The sequence below is a fragment of the Myotis yumanensis genome, unplaced genomic scaffold (genome assembly GCF_028538775.1).
Source record: "Myotis yumanensis isolate MYYU_CA2020_CCGP unplaced genomic scaffold, mMyoYum1.0.hap1 SCAF_1, whole genome shotgun sequence".
Taxonomy (NCBI): domain Eukaryota; kingdom Metazoa; phylum Chordata; class Mammalia; order Chiroptera; family Vespertilionidae; genus Myotis; species Myotis yumanensis.
In genome coordinates this window covers 3,311,535-3,329,365 of record NW_027223752.1, presented here as the reverse complement: position 1 = coordinate 3,329,365, position 17,831 = coordinate 3,311,535, and the positions used below count along the sequence as shown (strand labels likewise).

Genomic DNA, 17,831 nt, shown 5'->3' with positions numbered 1-17,831 from the left:
GGGACGGGGTGGGGGACGGTGTGGGGGACGGTGTGGGGGACAGGGTGTGGGGGGACGGGGTGTGGGGGACGGTGTGGGGGACGGTGTGGGGGGACGGGGTGTGGGGGACGGTGTGGGGGACGGTGTGGGGGACGGGGTGTGGGGGACGGTGTGGGGGACGGTGTGGGGGACGGTGTGGGGGACGGGGTGTGGGGGATGGTGTGGGGGAAGGTGTGGGGGACGGTGTGGGGGACGGGGTGTGGGGGACGGTGTGGGGGAGACGGGGTGTGGGGGACGGGGTGTGGGGGACGGTGTGGGGGACGGTGTGGGGGACAGGGTGTGGGGGACAGGGTGTGGGGGACGGGGTGTGGGGGACGGTGTGGGTGACAGGGTCTTGGGGACGGGGCTGGAGGTGAGACGCTCTGGGCCCCGAGTCTTTCCGTGACGGAGGCCACGGGACTCATGAGGCAGGAGAGGCCGGCAGGGCCAGACCAGGGAGGCCTGAGAGCAGAGAGGGGGTCCGAGCTGTGTCTGGTCGGCAACAGGGGCCATTGAGCGCTTTTGAACAGGGGAGAGAGGAGCCCAGTCAGCACGAGGAGGAGCACTCTCGAGGCTGAACTGGGGGTGACTGTTCCCCCCTTACTCCCCTCCATCGCACCAGGACCGCACCTTCACACATGCATCGCCCCACCGGGACGTTGCCATGGTAACCCCCGGCCTGGGACTCCTTTCTGGCTCATGGGAGACTCTTGAATCCACCCACCCTCCCGCTCTGCAGGGCAAAGCCGGGGCCCATCAGCCTATTGCTCGCCTGGCCGTTGGACGCACCCCCAGCCCCCAGCAGGCGCAGGGCAATGGCGATAGGTTCAGGAACACTCGCTTTCCAGCCAGCAAGCCCAGGGGAGGGAAGGGTGTGTGTTCCTTCGAGCCCTGGAGGCTGGAGGCCAGGAGCACTTCCTGGTCTCTGTCCCTGCAGCTGGGGCCAAGCCGTCAGCACACGCCGTCCGCTCAGCCGTGTCCTCACTGGGGCCTCCTTTGTCGCCCTCCCAGAGGCCGGCCCGTCCAGCTCAGTGTTTTATTTATTCTTCTTATTGTTTTGTTAATCCTCACCTGAGGATATTTTCCCATTGATTTTTAGAGAGAGTGGAAGAGAGAGGAAAGGCAGAGAGAAATATTGATGTGAGAGAAACATCACATTGGTTGCCTCCTGCACGCACCCCAACCTCAGGGCCGGGGAGGAGCCTGCAACCGAGGTACACGCCCTTGACCAGAATCAAACCCGGGACCCTTCGGTCCGCAGGCCGACGCTATCCACGGAGCCACACCGGCCCAGGCTCAGCGCTCTGTTTTGGAGGCAGGGAGGGCAAGGCCCCCATCCTCCTGGCCTCTCCCTTTCCCGTGTCCTGTCTCCCGCTGTGGACACGGCCTCCCAGGACACGGCCTCCCAGGACCCGGCCTCCCAGGATCCGGTCTCCCAGGGTCCGGCCTCCCAGGGTCCGGCCTCCCAGGATCCGGCCTCCCAGGACCCGGTCTCCCAGGGTCGGGCCTCCAGGATCTGGCCTCCCAGGGTCCGGCCTCCCAGGGTCCGGCCTCCCAGGATCCAGCCTCCCAGGGTCCGGCCTCCCAGGGTCCGGCCTCCCAGGACCCGGTCTCCCAGGGTCAGGCCTCCCAGGGTCAGGCCTCCAGGGTCGGGCCTCCCAGGATCTGGTTTCCCAGGGTCCGGCCTCCCAGGATCCGGCCTCCCAGCTCCGGCCTCCCACAGCCAGCCTGCCCTTCACCCTGTGGCACTGCTTGGTCCAGACAGCCCGCCACACGGTCCCTGGACACCGCGACTCGAACAGCGGTCGTGCTGGAGGTGTCTTCGCAGCCCCTGAGTCACGTGAAGCCCTGGGGGGTGCCTGAGACCCCGTCTCTGAGGCACTGACCGCCGAGAAACCCAGAGGCCCGTCCAGAGCGGCTGGTTTGTGGGAATTCCTGGGGTTGGGGACAAACCATGGGAGCGTCCAGGCTTCTTCTCTAGATTCTGGGCTGACCCTCCCGAGTGAGTTCGCCCACATCCTCAGAGACAGTCCGAACTGGACCGCCGGGGCCAGCTCAGACCCCCTGCTGGGGAAACTGAGGCCTCAAGGGGAGGGATTGGCCCGAGGCCCCAGAGCACGTCAGGGCAGAGCAGGGCTGTGAGGATAGCCCCCGACTTGAACCCCTGCTCCTCCTCTCGGCGGAGCACCCCGGGACCCCCATCGCCTGGGGGAGAAAGGCTGGGCCCCTCCACGGCCACGGCGGGGGCGGAGCCTGCGCAGCTGCCTCCCACGCGGGCTTCCTAACCAGGTCTCGGTGGCAACTACTTGGTTGCTGTTCTCCCTGCCAAGGCCTGTGGAGTACTCCGCCCCCGCCCCCCCTTCCAGAACGAGGCACCCATCTGCTGGGGGTGGCTGGCTGCCCACTCCCCTTCCTCCCCCCCACACACCACACCCACCCCCTGGCACTTGGAGCACCTGGGCCCTGTGTCTGGGACCAGGTACACCAGGGAGTGCAGGGCCAACCCAGAGGGACGGGAAAGGCGCGCATTTATTAAGCATCTGCTGTGTACAAGGCACTGGACCAGGCTCCTCGCTATCGGGCTGTTTAATTCGCACACCACCCTCAGGGTAGGGCAGGGTGAGGGGGGGGGGGGTCTCCCGCCTTCCGGGGCAGACACTTCCTACAGGGATTGCAGGGATGTGGGGCTGCACACCTGTCTGGTACCCCCACATCCCTTCCCGTCTCCAGCAGCTTCTGCCCGGACCTCCGGCATCTCTGCACCCCGGGCCACGCCCTGCGTGGCAGCAGCTCCGGGCTAGGGCTTTGTGGGGTTGACCACCTTGCCCAGAAAGAGGATGCTCTGGGTGTCGGTGGAGAGGATGGCCATGAGGAAGGGCCGGTTGAACTTGAGGATGCCGGGAATGCGCTGGGCGGAGAGTAAGGTGAAGGAGAGGCTGGTGGCCGCCGCAGCCTCGGTGCCAACCTCGTCCACGTCCAGCACGGCCTTGTGGACACTCTGGGGGGGGAATCACAGGCGTTACTGCGAGAGGACAAGTGGGGGCTGAGGGGAGGCGGAGGGAGCCGGAGATCCCTGGGGAGCAGGACTGAGCTGCCTGCACCAAAGCCCCTCGGGACCTCACAGCAGGAATTCCTACGGGGCAGGTGGCTGAGCCGATGGCCTCTTAGTGACACAACAAGGTGGTGTCCTTCCCTGAGCACTTCCTGTCCCCTGCACTGGCTAATCTTTTTCTTTTTTTGTTGTTTGTTAATCTTCACCTGAGGCTATTTTCCCATTGATTCTCAGAGAGAGTGGAAGCGAGGGGAGAGACAGAGAGGAAAACATCAATGTGAGAGACACATTGGCTGCTTGCCTCCCACATGAGCCCCGACCGGGGACATGCCCTTGACCAAAATCAAACCCGGGACCTTTCAGTCCGGAGGCTGACGCTCTATCCACTGAGCCAAGCTGGCCAGGGCTCTTTCTAATCTTCTAAGCCACCCCTCGAGGAAGACACTAGAGCCCAGGGATCCTGTGACGTAAGAGGCGGGACTGGGATTCTAGCCCTCAAGTCGAAGGCTCCGCCCTCCAGCGCACTGGCGTCTCACGTCCTGAAGTCACAGGCCCTTCTCTCGTCTGCGAAAGCTCTCTGACACGCAGGCCCAGCCCGCCTCCTGCACCCTCCTGCTCCTGGCACTGAATTTCCGCTGCCTGTTGCTGTGGCTACAAAGGTGCGGAGGCCACTGACCACTGACCTTGGACAACATCAGGTTCTCCCGTGTGGAGATGCCAGACAGGTTGGCCTGCTGCAAGAACAGGTCCCGGATGCCCAGCCGCGGCAGCAGCTGGTCTAAGCTATAGGAGCCCGAGATGGAGAACTTGGGGAGGTACAGCCAGACCTTCCGGGAATAGGACCTGAAAGAGGTACGGGGTGAACGCCCTGGACGGCCCAGCCGGGCCCTCCCCCGAGGTCACCCCGCCTGCGCCCGCCCGTCACCCCAGGGCTCCCGGCAGCCCCACCAGGCTCCTTTGCCCAGGGGACTGTCGTCTGGGGGCCCTCCCCACCCGGGGGCTCCTCTCCGGCAGAGGCCGCTTTCTGTGGGGCCAGGCGCCCAGGGAGAGGCGAGGCCCCTCCAGGCAGCCCTGCCCGGGCTCTGTTGGGCCCTGATGATGCCATTGGGTCGCATCCCGGCCACACACAGGCCTCCCGGAGGCCCTTCGCTTCCACTCACAGCCCCGGGCGACGGGAACCTCCCTGGTGGCTGCTGGGTGGAAGCCGGGGTTTCCTTACACCCTGAGGGGCCGGGTCAGCCCTCCCGACGGAGGTGCCCCTCCTCCGTGGCACAGGGCTGGGCCCCCCGAGGGCTGGCGTCGCCTCCCCCCGGGCTGGTACAGGGCAGAGCTGCAGGTAGAGCGAGGCCTCCACCCCTCGCCCGCGTCCCGTGTCACTGTGAGGACAGTCATGTGCTGAGGCCGCAGGAGAGGTCACTGCCTAAAGACCCACCCAGGGGGTCCCCAGCTGGGCACTGGCCCCATCATGGGCACTGGCTTCTACTCGAAGGCCCGCAGGGGGCGCTGCCCGCTCGGCACCGGCCGCCGGTTACCTCTTCTCCAGCAAACTGCTCCACCTGCGGAGCATCTGGGGCGTCAGGACCTCCTCCACCTGCGCCATCTTCCCGGGGTCGGGCAGGACGAAGAGGGCCCGGGCGCCGCCCTTGTAGTCCAGCCGGAGCACCGAGCAGGGCACGTGCTTGTCGTGCAGGTACCACTGCTTGTACCGGTCTTGAAACATCATCGGCACCTTGACCACCGTGTTCTCATCCACGTGGAAGTCTTGGGGTTTGGTGACGTGGCGGCTGAACAGGTTCTCCCACCGACCTGAGGGGAGACGGAGAGACGGCGCCGGGCGTCCACGGGCCAGCGGCCCTCCTCCCGCCAGGGAGCGGCCCCCCAGTCGCTCAGACCCCCGCCTTCTGGCTCCTCAGGGGCACAGCCTAGATCCTTCACAACCGGCTGGGCCTGGGGAATGGACCGCCCACGGCTCATTCAGCATCGACGCTGGGAGCACCCGTGGCTACCAGCCAAGCTGTCTCGTGCCTTCACCAGCTCCCTGGACCTGCTGCACGTATATATTTTGCCAACCCGAGGCTTGCAGAGCCCAAGCTCGCCGTGGCTCTGACATGCACTTTCTTGGTTTAAAATAAGTGAGCCCAGCCTGTGTGGCTCGGTGGTTGAGCATCTACCCATGAGCCAAGGGGTCACCGGTTCGATTCCCGGTCAGGACGCAGGCCCAGGTTTCGGGCTCCATCCCCAGTCGGGGGCGTGCAGGAGCAGCAGATCGATGTTTCTCTCTTGATTCTCTCTCACTGATGTTTCTGTCCCTCTCTCCCTCTCTCTTCCACTCTCTCTTAAAAAAAAAAAAAAAGGCTGAGAAAGCGTTCGCACGTTCATGGACCAACTAGATGCCCTTGGTTTTCAGTCGGTGCCAGCTCGTTATGTGACCCCGCATTTCAGAGGCTGCTTCTCGGAGGTTGAGGGCTCCTCTGAGCACTAGTTGTGCGCCGTGGTGCGTGCCGCAAACACTGCCTCTCCCTCACCGACCGGTCCTTCCACTCGCCTTCCTGGCTACTGAAACCCTGAGCGCCGTGGGCACAGCAGTCTTCCCCTCCAGGGTGAGGCCTTTCGTGTCTCGTTAGGAAAAGGGCCCCACCCACGTTCGTGCAGACACTCGCCTACAGCGTCTGCCAGAAGCTTTCGTCTTACTTTTGCATTGAGGACCTTCTCGACCTGGAACACGTAGCTATGCCGGGCGGGAAGGAGGGGCCCCCATACCACTTCACCCCATGGGTGCCCAGTGTCCCCGGACCGATTTCTTGTTGTTAAACCCATCCTTCCCCCGGGCTCCCTCACGCCAGCTTCTGCAAATATCAAGGTCCCATCTATCCTGGGCCCGTTTCTGGCCTCCCTGTATCCGTGCCATTGGCCTGTCGGTACCTCGTGGTCTAAATGAATACAGAGCACCCTGGCCAGTGTGGCTCTGTGGATAGAGTGTCAGCTGGTGGACGGAAGGGTCCCGGGTCCTAATCTGGTCAAGGGCAGGTACCTCGGTTGCGGGCTCCATCCCCGGCCCTGGTCGGGGCGCAGGTGGGAGGCAACTGAACGATGTGTCTCTGTCACAGCGATGTTTCTCTCTGTGTCTCTCCCGCTCCCTTCCACTCTCTCTAAAACTCAATGCAAAAATAGCCTCAGGTGAGGATTAACCAACAGTAATGCTTAGTTAATTCAGAGTAATAATAGGTCTTGCTCTCGGACTGGACAGTTTTCTCATCTTAGTGATTCTTGACCCTTTGTACTCTCATCTACGTTTTAAAATCAGCTCGTTACCTGCCACCAAAAAGGAAAAGAGAAAAAAACCTGCTAGGGTTTTAATTGGCATCACATTAAATATTTAGGTTAATTGGGGGAGCAGGCCGTCTCTACCGTCCTCGTCATGCATGCAGCTTTAGTGTTTTATTCAAGTTGACCTAGTATCTCTCACAGCATCTTGCCAGCAGAGACCCCGCACAGCTGGTTGGATTCGTCTACAGACTTTGCGTTTTTGAAGATGAGCCACGGTGTCCCGCTGCCTCCCCGAGTGCCCGCACTGAGGTCTGGGCGGCCTTTACACCCCCGGAGTCCGGGACATGTCCGCAGGCCGACGCTCTATCCACTGAGCCGAACCAGTTAGGGCTCGGTACAAATTTAGACATTCAACTCGCGATCGTTGGCTACAATGCGTTTCATAACTTACTGTCATTCAAAGAAAAAGAAAATAAGTCTAAAGGCATGAGGAGATGGCAACCACAATACTCCACAATCTTAACTATCGGACAAAACCAATAAATCTTCTAAGGGCCGCTTGGCCCTGTCAGACCCAACCCATCCACTTTCTTTTACCTAATGTATCATCTGAACCAGGAAGTCACGGTTGGATTCCCAATCAGGGCACATGCCCAGGCTGCAGGCTCAATCCCCAGTCGGGGGCATGCAGGAGGCAGCCGATCAGTGATTCTCTCTCATCATTGATGTTTTTCTCTCTCACTCTCCCTTCCTCTCTGAAATCAATAAAAATGTATTTAAAGAACATACTGTATTAATAACTTAACGGGGGTATAGGATCTACCGACGACCTGACTTACCTTTGAAGTAAATGTAATTCACCAGCACCATCACCGTGTCGGGGCTGAGCCCGCTGACCAAGTTGTCAATCTTCCCTCGGGTCTCCTTCTTGACGTGGTAGTTGATCAGCTGGGCGGTGCCCTCGGAGTCCAGGAAGTCGGCGGGGAACAGGCTGGCCCCATAGAAGGCGGCCGTGTCATTCAGGAACCGCGGCCGGAGCGTCAGGTCCTGGCTCAGGAAGAGGGCGCTGCCCATGCGTGTCTCCAGCTTGTCGTGGGGGCGGTTGAGCGTGTGCAGCAGGTGCTGGAAGCCCTGGTGGATGTCCGGCTCCGACGTGTCTGTGAGGTTGAAGGCCAGGCCCTGCAGGATCTGGGCCCACGTGTCCTCGCGGGCCCCCAGGGCCAGCATGGCGTAGGCGGCCGAGATGCTCAGCGGGGAGAAGAAGATGTTGCTCCCGGGGTTGAGGGAAGCTACGAGGTGGTAGAAGTTGAAGGCGAAGGCTGCGTTGCTCGGGGCGATCTGGAGGCTGGGGGAGACCTCCTCAGCGTCCGGACCCTTCTGCGGGCCGTCGGCTTGACCTCGGCCGCCGTGGGAAAGGGCCAGCAGTCCCAGCAGGACGAGGAGCAGGCGGTCTGCACGCTGCATCTTCTGCAGTTTCAGGTCTGCAGGAGGAAAGAGGGCATCCAGGACTGAGACCCAACCCCACTGAGAAGTCAGCCAGGGCAGGTGGGCGTAAGACAGCCCTGGCTGGTACGGCTCAGTGGATAGAGCGTGGGTCCGTGGGCTGAGGGGTCCCGGGTTCGATTCCCATCAAGGGCACATGCCCTGGTTGCGGGCACATCCCCAGAAGGGGGTGTGCAGGAGGCAGCTGATCGATGCTTCTCTCTCATCGATGTTTCTAACTCTCTATCCCTCTCCCTTCCTCTCTGTAAAAAATCAATAAAATATATTTAAAAAAAAAATAAAAAAAATAATGTCCTTCTGACTTCTCAGCCATGTACTGCTTTTGTATCTGCATTGTCAGTCCTTGTGTTCTCAGCGCCTGGCGGGACGGAAGTGGCAGCGGCCCCCTCGCTGGCCTGGCCGCCCTCGGCTTCCTCGCAGCCGCGGGAGCGTCACTTCCGATCACAGGTCTCCCAGCTGCCCCCGCCAGCACCTCACCCCACGGGGCCTCCTCGCAGCCCATCACACTCCTCCCGGCCCCGACCCGCAAACACGGCTCCGCGGCCTGACGGGGTGACCCAGCGTGGCCCTCGGCAGGACCCCCCCAAACATCGGGATCAGGAGCCAAGAGAACTGGCCCCTGCGTGCAGCCCGGGAGGCTGCCTGGAGTGTGGGCAGGAGCCCCCACCGTGAGGGCCGGTGCACAGGGGGAGGCTTCCCAGCCTCCGGCTCTGCCCTCCCCCCGCCCCCCCCCCCCCCCGCCTTCCCGGGACTCCTCAGCTCCGGCTGTAGACAGAGAGGGGCGATGCCCACAGGACGTGTCTTCACAGGCGGTTACCCCGAATTCCTCACGGGCAGTCCTGGTGGTGGTCACAGCCCCGACGTGTGACTTCTTTCGTGCAAGGCTGACCGCTCCTCGGCCGCCCGCCGCGGTCTCTGGGCCTCTGAGAGCCTCTCAGACCCTCCTGCGAAGGCGAGACCCCCCCCCCACACACAACCCTCCTCAACTCCACAGGCACCCAAGGGGCTGTGAGCTCCACTCCCCCAGTTTTCTGTCTGCCGAGAGCTCGCGTTCCGGTTTGACTCAAATACATTCTAAAAACGCTTATAAAATGTTCCTGCAGGCCTGTGCGCTCTCACATCCGCGGCGCTGAGAGCGAGTCCCGGGCCCGTCCTCCCTCCCTCCCTCTCCCTCTGTCCATCCGTCCGTCCGTCCCATCCGTCCGTCCGTCCGTCCGGGCTGGCCGCAGGGGTTACCTGCCGCTGTCAGCTCTGCCTGTCTCTGCCCTGTCCCGCTCCAGAGCAGTGCGGCTGGTGCATCCCCCGGAGACTAAAGAAGCTCCTAGCACCGCCACCCCCGCTCCCCCCCCCCCTCCTGCCCCCCCAATGAGCTAATTATTAATCAGTAGACGGAGAGTCGGCCTGGAGTCCTGACAGGGAAACCTCACTGAGGTGGCCCCCCTCCCCCCCTCTCCCCCCTCTCCCCCCCCTCCCCCCACCCCTTCCCGGGGAGATGCCAGGAGGGCTGGCCCTTCCTGACCGCTGTGCCAACAGGTGTGCTGGTCCTGAGGCTCAGGGGAGCCCTGTGGGTCCCCCCCTCGGGGTTTGTCCCCCTCCCCCCACTTTCTCCTCCTTTCCCTGCAGAATAGGAGAGAGATCGGACTGGCAGCAGCTTTTTGCGAAGAAAGCCGTTTCCAGGGGGACGTGGGGGGACGTGGGGGGACGTGGGGGGACGTGGGGGGACAGCGGGCCTTGTGCCTGGGAAGCTGGGCTCTGAGCCGGCGGGGCGGGACCCCGGAGCCTCCCGGGCCTCTGGCCGCAGTTCCGGGCTCTGATGTCCGAGAGCCTCCCAGCTGCCCGTTGGAGGCGCTGAGACGGGACCCATGGGATGCCACCGCTGGCCCTGGAGGACAGCGCACCCCAGGGTCCCGGGGCCAGGCCCTCCCGGCCGAGACCAATTGCACGTCCCCTTCACGGAGCTCGACACGCTCACTCTCCCCAGCCCTCCGTGAGCTCCGCTCCCTCGGCCGATGCCGAGGCCGATGCCAGGGCAGCTGGACGCTCTCCAGCCCTTGGGGGAAGGAGGGGAGCGAGCAGCCCTCAACGCCACCGCGGTTGTGAATGAGATGCCGTGGCCCTCCACTCCCCCGTGGACTTTTCTGAACGGCCTTCGGGTCCTGAACTCGAGTGAAATAGCACCGCTGAGCAGCAAGGCGGCTGGGAGCCAACAGGGCAGAGGGCAGGGTGTAGGGAAGGTCCAGCTCAGGCCTGGACCCAGCTGGCCTGGACCCGAAGCGCAGACCTGCGGTTGGGCTCAAAGAAGTTCAAGGTGTGGATGAAAACAGGGTTCTCTGGGAAGTAGCCTCGGGCGACCGTGACTTCCCGCCCCGCCAGAGGGAGGTGGGCAGTCACAGCCAACACATCCCTTCTTCAGCGAGAGGAGGGTCTGCCTCGGGGAGGGCCCCCCCCTCCCTGGCGTCCAGGGCAGGCCTTTGAATGACTCTTCCCCACCCCCCCGCCCCCCTCCTTTGACCTGTCTCAAAAGAGCGCATAAGCTTAACTGCCCTGCCTGGCTTCCTCCCACTCTCCGCCCCCTAACCCGCCGCCCCCCCGCCCCCCCTAACCCCCCCCGCCCCCCCGCCCCCCACCCCTAACCCCCCGCCCCCCCCGCCCCCCAACCCCCCGCCCCCCCACCCCCCGCCGCCCCCCCGCCCCCCCACCTCCCCCCCCCGCCTGTCACCACATTGCTTCCAGGCGTATCCTCTGTTTGACTCAAATTTTTTAAAAAATATCTCTTTATTGATTTCAGAGAGGGAGAGATAGAAACACCCATGATGAGAGAGAATCATGGGCCTGCTGCCTCCTGCACGCCCCACACCAGGGATTGAGCCCTCAATCCAGGCAGGTGCCCTGACCGGGAATCGAACCTCCTGGTTCATAGGTCAATGCTCAGTCACTGAGCCACACCGGCCGGGCTGACTCTAATTTTTATACAAATTCTCTTCGGGTTTGGACATTCCTCTGTCAACAAAGGGCATGTCCAGGTTCCAGGGCAAGACTGGGACTTGATGTACCAGACGAGCCCCTCCTCCCTCCCCCTCTCTCTCCCTCACACACACCACCCCCCCCCCCACGAACACCCACACACACACACACACACACACACACATATTCACATACACATACATACACACACACACATACACACAGAGAGACAGAGACACACACATACACACACACACACACACACACATACACACAGAGAGACACACACATACACACACATACACACACACATGAACACCCACACACATACACCCCCCCACACACATACACACACACACACACATACACACACCCACACACCCACACCCACATACACACACACATGAACACCCACACACATACATACCCACACCCACACACACATACACCCACACACACACACACATCCACACATACACACACACACATACACCCACACATACACACACACCACACACACACATATACACACACACCACACACACACATATATACACACACATTCACACACACATACACACATACACACACATACACGCCCCCACACACATATACACACACATACACACACACATACACACACACATACACACACATACACCCCCCACACACATACACCCCACACACACACACCACACACACACACACACACATACACCCACACATACACACATACACACACACACACACGCACACACACGCACACACACGAGGGGTATATCCTTATCCCATTTACAGATGAGAAAACTAATCTGTTAGCTCAGATTCTCAGTCGGGACTCGCACCCCAGACAAGTCTTTCTCTGCACGACAAGCCCACCCCCACTCGAACGTGGCTCCAGTCTGTTCCCGCTGCTCCCGCGAGGCTCAGGCTGATGCAACACCCCCAGATCAGCGTGTGCTCGGTGGCCGCTGGAAGGACAGGTGCCCGACCCACCTGCTGTGAGTTCACAGCCACTGCCCTTTGGTTCCTGGCGCTGGCCCCCGAGGCGCCCTGGACGGAGGCGGAGCTTTGGCGTCAGACAGGACCTGCCACCGCTGAGCTGTGTGGCCTCGGGAGAGTTGCTGCACCTCTCTGACCCTCACGTTCTCCATCAGTCAGATTAGGGGGACTTCTAACTGGAAGGGCTGGTCTGAAGGGGTGGGCGGCGTCCTCGGAGTGCCTGGCTGTACGTCAGGCTCCACAGGGGCTTCCTTCTCCCCCCTCCCCCGCCCCCCGCCCCCACACACACACTTGCTGCTGTGCTGGAGGCAAGACTCAGGGTTCACGCTGCCAGGCCCACCACTGCATGAGCTACCGACTGGCTTCAGCGTCCTCACCGGTGAGCGGCGGCTAATAATTGTCCCTACATCTCATGGCTGCCGCGAGGGGCCAGGGAATTCGCGTCCACAGAGCGTTGGACTGAGGGCTGCCCCAGGAGGTGCAGTGCGGATGTGAGTGATTGTACTGTCGCATGCGGACGCTGTCCACCATCCCTCACCCAACGCGTGCAGCTCTGGCCCCGCCAGCGTCTCCAGCTGCTTCGCACTGTGGTCCCCATAGAGGCTCACGGAAGCTCTGCAGCTCCCTGCTGCGTGCACACTGTCCAGTGGCAGGTCTGAGGCCCAGGGACCCCGTGATGAGAAGATGGCCGTGACCTTCAGCTCTGCGAAGGGAGTCAGGGCCCGGGGGTGTGGAGGGAGGGGCTGATGGCCATCAGCGGGGCAGACTGGGCTCAGCCCCAGCTCGGGCTCTCTCCCGCCCAGCACTGGCCGCTCCTTAGCCTCGGCCGCTGGGAGGGCTCACGGAGGATGAAGACCTGGCAGGTCCCATCCTGAATGCCACACGTTTCTCGTTCATCGTCTGTGAGGCCCAAGCAGGCACCAAACCTTGGGGAACAGCGTTTCATTCATGGTCCTCCCTGTGCCCTCCCCGCCCCCCGCCCCCCAGAACAAGCCGGTGTGGGGTCTGTTGAAAAAGAGTAACTACAGCAATACAGCTCCTGTGTGCTGCGTGTCGCCACGTGCGGTCTTGTATTTGGTGATTTAATCGCCTTATCTCGCCCCGGGAGCAGAGAGGCCTGCTTAGATCTTGCTGAGGTCACGCAGCCAGGAAGCGGCAGAGGCTGGGATTTCAGCCCGGGAGTCTCTGGTTCCGAAGTCTAAGGTCAGCGCCTCCGTTCTGACTGTTATTGTTAGAAAGGGGGCGATCTGACCTCAGCCTATTGGTCAGAGGCCGCCACAACCCACATTTCCCCCCAAAGGGGTGGGCTGTGCCCTTTGCCCAAGAGCAACATTCCTCACCATGTGGTCCTGGGTCCTTCATAAGCGGGTCCTTCCTCACAGCGGACAATCAGATTTCCCCCCAAGCTTCTTCAACCAGAATCACGGGGTGACGTAGGGTGGGTCCTGGAATCTGAGCTTTAATGAGACCCCCAAAGGTGTCTCGAGAAGTCACCCCTTTCGCAGAGCAAGCGCTTTGTGGGGCTTGGCCCTGCAGTTTTCCATGTCACCAGCAGAGGGCGCGCCGCCGCTGCTTATCCGCACAGGCATCTCCCACGCTGACCTGTGTTCCTCACACCTTGGCCCAGAGACTTGGGTGCCGGAGGTGGTCGTGTGCTTGGGAGAGCACCCTGGCTGTCTGCTGCCCGCCCGGGGAGGGTGTAAAGTGGCGCACACAGAGAGGGAGGCGAGGAATTCTGTGCCTGTTTGTTCATGACGTGTCTGGGCGTGGGCGCAGTTTCCCAGAGCAGCAGACTGCGGGGCAGAGCGGACGGCCGCGGAGTTAGCATCTCAGGCACTTCCTCCTGCCAGGAGGAGGCGGAGCCGTGCGCTTTCCCTTGGGGAACCTGCCCCGAGGCAGCCTGAGGGGTTCTTCCAGCTCTGTACCCCCCGCCTTGCGAGCCTAACACAGGGCCCGGCACAGAGACTGTCAAGAAGGAGTCAATGGCCCCAGAGGGTTAGCTCAGTGGATAGAGTGTTGGCCTGCGGACTGAAGGGTCCCGGGTTCAATTCTGGTCAAGGGCACATGCCCAGGTTGTGGGCTCCATCCCAGCAGGGGGTCGTGCAGGAGGCAGTCGATCAACAATTCTCTCTCATCGGTGATGTTTCTATCCCTCTCTCCCTCTCCCTTCCTCTCTGAAATCAATACAAATTTTAAAACAAGAAAAATGAATGAAGGAATGGGAGTGGAGGGCCGCCAAGGGAGGGAATTCCATTTCCTATCCCTGTCCCTCGGAGCCCTCTCCTATTTCAGCCACCTGCCTGTCCAAGGCTACCCGGTACCTTCGGGACTTTTATTCCCACTCGGGGATGGATGACCAAGAGCAGGTCAAAGCTGACGGCTCTGAAAATTAAGATGCCCTTTAATGTTAAGAGAAAAAAGGGAACATAACAGAACTTTTTCTATCGGCCACATCACAATTACAATTAAATACTTGTTAAGATAAGGATTTGTATAATTTCTGCACTGACACCACCACCATCACCATGACCACCATCACCATCACTACTATCACCACCACCATCACTATCAACACCATTACCATCACCATCACCACGACCACCACCATTACCAACACCACCATCAACATCACCACTACTACCATTACCACCACCATCATCACATTACATCATCATCGCCATTACCATCACCAGCACCATCACCACCATCACCAGCATCACCAGCACCATCACCACCGCCATCACCAGCATCACCAGCACCATCACCACCATCACCAGCATCACCAGCACCATCACCACCACTATGGCCGGGCACAGAGACCGTCAAGAAGGAGTCTGTGGCCTTAGCCAGTTTGCTCAGTGGTTAGAGTGTTGGCCTGTGGACTGAAGGGTCCCGGGTTCAATTCCGGTCAAGGGCACATGCCCAGGCTGTGGGCTCCATCCCAGCAGGGGGTGTGCAGGAGGCAGCTGACGTGGCGAGGTTAACGCTCCCGCCCAGACACCACAGCTAATAGGTCCCACCAGAGCGGGAACCAGGCCGGTCCGGGGCGTCCGACACTCCTGTGCGGTGCTCGCTGGTCAAGGCCTCCTGCGCCCCCTTCTCTCCGGCGCTTAGAGGTGACGGCAGTGCCATCGAGCGCCTGTGCCCGCTCCCTGAGATCGCCAGGCGCCCCGGGAGTTTGCTGAGCTCACCTGCCCGTCACTGTCCCCCCAGCAGCCACGAGGCTTAGACCCACCTGGGGCTTCATTCCCACCCGTCCCACCGCTGCCGCTCACCGGAACCGTCTCAGGGGATGCGGGGCCACACGGTCACACACTGCGAGGCCCCTGAAGACTTAGGGTGGCCCCAGGTCCTCACCGCCCAGCTGAGGTCCCGCGGCATCTGAAGGCCGGCTCCCAGCACCGGCACCTGCTCTCCTTCCCCTGAAACTGGCAGGCGCCGCGCCAGAATCAGCCAGAATCAGCCAGAATCAGCCAGAATCAGCCACGGCCTGAACGCTGGGCTTTCTTCTCAGGTCTGGGGACCCACTCAGCCTGGGGAGAAAGGCAAAGCTCCCGAGATGGGGGAGGGGGGGCAGGGGGGGCAGGGTTAGGGGGCAGGGCAGAATCAATCCGTGTGTGCAAAAGGCAACAACCACTTACACACAGGAAGTAGGCAGCTAGGCATGTGGAAGCTGGGACAGGGATGGGCAGGGACTCCCAGGGTCGGCGACACGAGGCTGTAGCTCATGTCCTCCACGCCCACTGGTGGGTCCCAATGCCCAGGACACAGTCGGTGCCCAATCCTGTCTGCGAATGAGTGGAGTGGAGCTGACGCAGGGCTAACGAGAAAGCTGGGTGGCCCTGGAGGAGGAGCGGTGGGAGCTGCGCCAGCTCTGAGACAGCAGGTGAGCGATGAGGCATGAGCCTGCCGAGCACACCGGGTCCTCCGTGCTTCCTGCATCGCAGGTGCCGCCTGGGGTGCTGACGGTTAGCATCGCCCCTGCTCTGATGCCCGCGCCGCGGAGGGATACACACACACACACACACACACACACACACACACACGCTGGGCGCTGGGGCACCTCATCTGGTCAGTCTCCTTCCTCGTCAGGCCCTTGGCCTGTCTCCAGCCACCAGCTGCCACCACCTCGGAAGCCCCTTGGCCTCCCACGTTCCTCGGGCCCCTGGATGCCGGCCCCTCGCTGGACACCCACATGGACACACATCTCCCACAGCCCAGCCCAGCCCAACCCTGCCCAAAGCAAGCTTCCGAGCTGCCTCCCAGGCCCGCCCAGGCCCCAGCACCCTGCACTGAGTTCTGGACATTGCTCTCCCACCGCCACCAGCATAGCTGACAGGTGAGTCACAGGCACCCGCAGCCGGCCCAGAGGGCCTGCCTGGTGGCTCTGGCATCCAGCTCTGCCCACATGCCGATGAGACGGCTCCTGCCCAGCCTGGCACGGCCACGGCCACCAGAGTGTGCCAGGCAGGAGACAGCTGTGACTGGGAGGCCGGCCGGGTGGGGTGGGGCGGTGGGGACAGAGCTGCCTTCCATGGAAATGCTCTGCCTTCTGTGGCTCCACCCCATTGCCAGTGTCATCAGAAAATAATAATTAAAGCGCTGTGCAACGATGACAGCGACGGTGATAAAACAATTAGAGCAGCTCCTGTGCGGGGCCATGTGCCGGGGCCAGTGCCAGGCCTTGGCACGCAGACTCTCCCAGCCTTTCAACAGCGCAGAGGTGGGCACGATCGCGCCCATTTCACAGGCGGACAAGTGGAGGCGTGGGGACGTGATGAGAACTGGGGTGGCACCAGGCAGGAGCCTTCAAGGGGCCAGCAGGACAATGCGCTGGTCACTGAGGAGGGGATCATCTCTGGTCTCGGCAGCCACACGCAGGGCGGATGGAGTCCCCCGTCACGCTGCTCTGGGCTTCCTGGGCCGATGGGAGGACGCTGGCGGTTGCGTGGTGCGAAGGTTTTAATCCTTATACCACACAGACTTCGAGCCAATCACATTGTGATTTTTTAAAAAAAATTCACCCCTAAAAGGAAGAGCCTGAAAGCTGCTGGCCTGGCCGCAGGGACCTGCAAAATCACAAGGTCATGGACCAGCCTGCACCGGGGGGCGGCGCCCAGCAACCCCTCGGGCTCTCGTTCCGGGCCCCTCCCGGCGATTTCTCAAGCATTTCCCCACTTGGTGGATGAGGAGACGACGGTCCTGGGAGATGAAGCACGGGGGAGGGTGAGCCGCTGGGAAGGGGCCCCCGCGGCCCCAGCCCCCACCCCTGGCCTTGTCGCCTTCCTGGCTCCGAGGTCCTTCCTCTCATCAGAGTCCCGGTCCCCACTGCTTCTCCCCTGGCCCTTAAAGGCATCTGATGCCCGTCACGTACGTCTGAGTGTGAGTCTCATCAACACATCCTCTCTCCGAAGTGACTGCCTGGGTGGCAGAGACCGTCCCGTGAAAGGGCATCCGGTGCGAGGAGGCAGGCGGTGGCCGCTCCATGCCCCGCTGTAGGAAGGACGGGCACAGTGCACACGGGCCCTCCAACCACTCGCCATCGTGTCCTGCAGGAGTGCTGGGTCCGAGGCTGGCCGGAGGGAACTCCCCGCCCACAGTCCTGGTGGGCCTGCAGGGGAGCCGGTGTCACCCCGCTTCCTGCTTCAGCGGCTGGCAGCTGGGCCCGGGCCTGTTGGGGTCGCTGGGGCCACCCCTGGGGAATGGCTGCACCGTCTCGGTGTTCTCTCAGCACTTCTTCCCGCACGGCTCGGCCCCCCGCCCTGGGCTTGACCCCTTCCGGGGCCTGAGGTAGACGGGCAGCCATGCTGCTCCCTGGTCCCTGGGCACCATCCACAGGACGCAGCCCGATACTCAGGGGGCGGCTTTCCCTGCGCAGCGGGTTAGCTGCAGACCGACCAGCCCCTACAGCAGCGGTTCTCAACCTTCCTAATGCCGCGACCCTTTAATACAGTTCCTCATGTTGTGGTGGCCCCCAGCCATAAAACTATTTTCGTTGCTACTTCATAACTATAATTTTGCTACT

At 61.9% G+C, this 17,831-nt stretch overlaps 1 protein-coding gene across 2 annotated transcripts; it reads right to left on the bottom strand.

The window, feature by feature from the left end:
- Nucleotides 1-2,566: 2,566 nt before the first annotated feature.
- SERPINA4 (serpin family A member 4) lies at nt 2,567-9,131 on the bottom strand. Of its 2 annotated transcripts, XM_070412503.1 has the most exons (6): nt 9,077-9,125; nt 8,658-8,784; nt 7,177-7,818; nt 4,603-4,876; nt 3,754-3,913; nt 2,567-3,016 (listed from the first exon to the last, which is right to left on the bottom strand). In XM_070412503.1, the coding sequence occupies exons 3-6, from the start codon at nt 7,799-7,801 to the stop codon at nt 2,816-2,818; spliced, it is 1,260 nt and encodes a 419-aa protein (XP_070268604.1). In that variant the 5' UTR covers nt 7,802-7,818; nt 8,658-8,784; nt 9,077-9,125; the 3' UTR covers nt 2,567-2,815. The 2 variants fall into 2 exon arrangements, with proteins under 2 accessions (XP_070268604.1, XP_070268595.1); XM_070412494.1 differs by lacking the exon at nt 8,658-8,784 and having other exon boundaries at nt 9,077-9,131.
- Between the last annotated feature and the right edge of the window lie 8,700 nt (nt 9,132-17,831).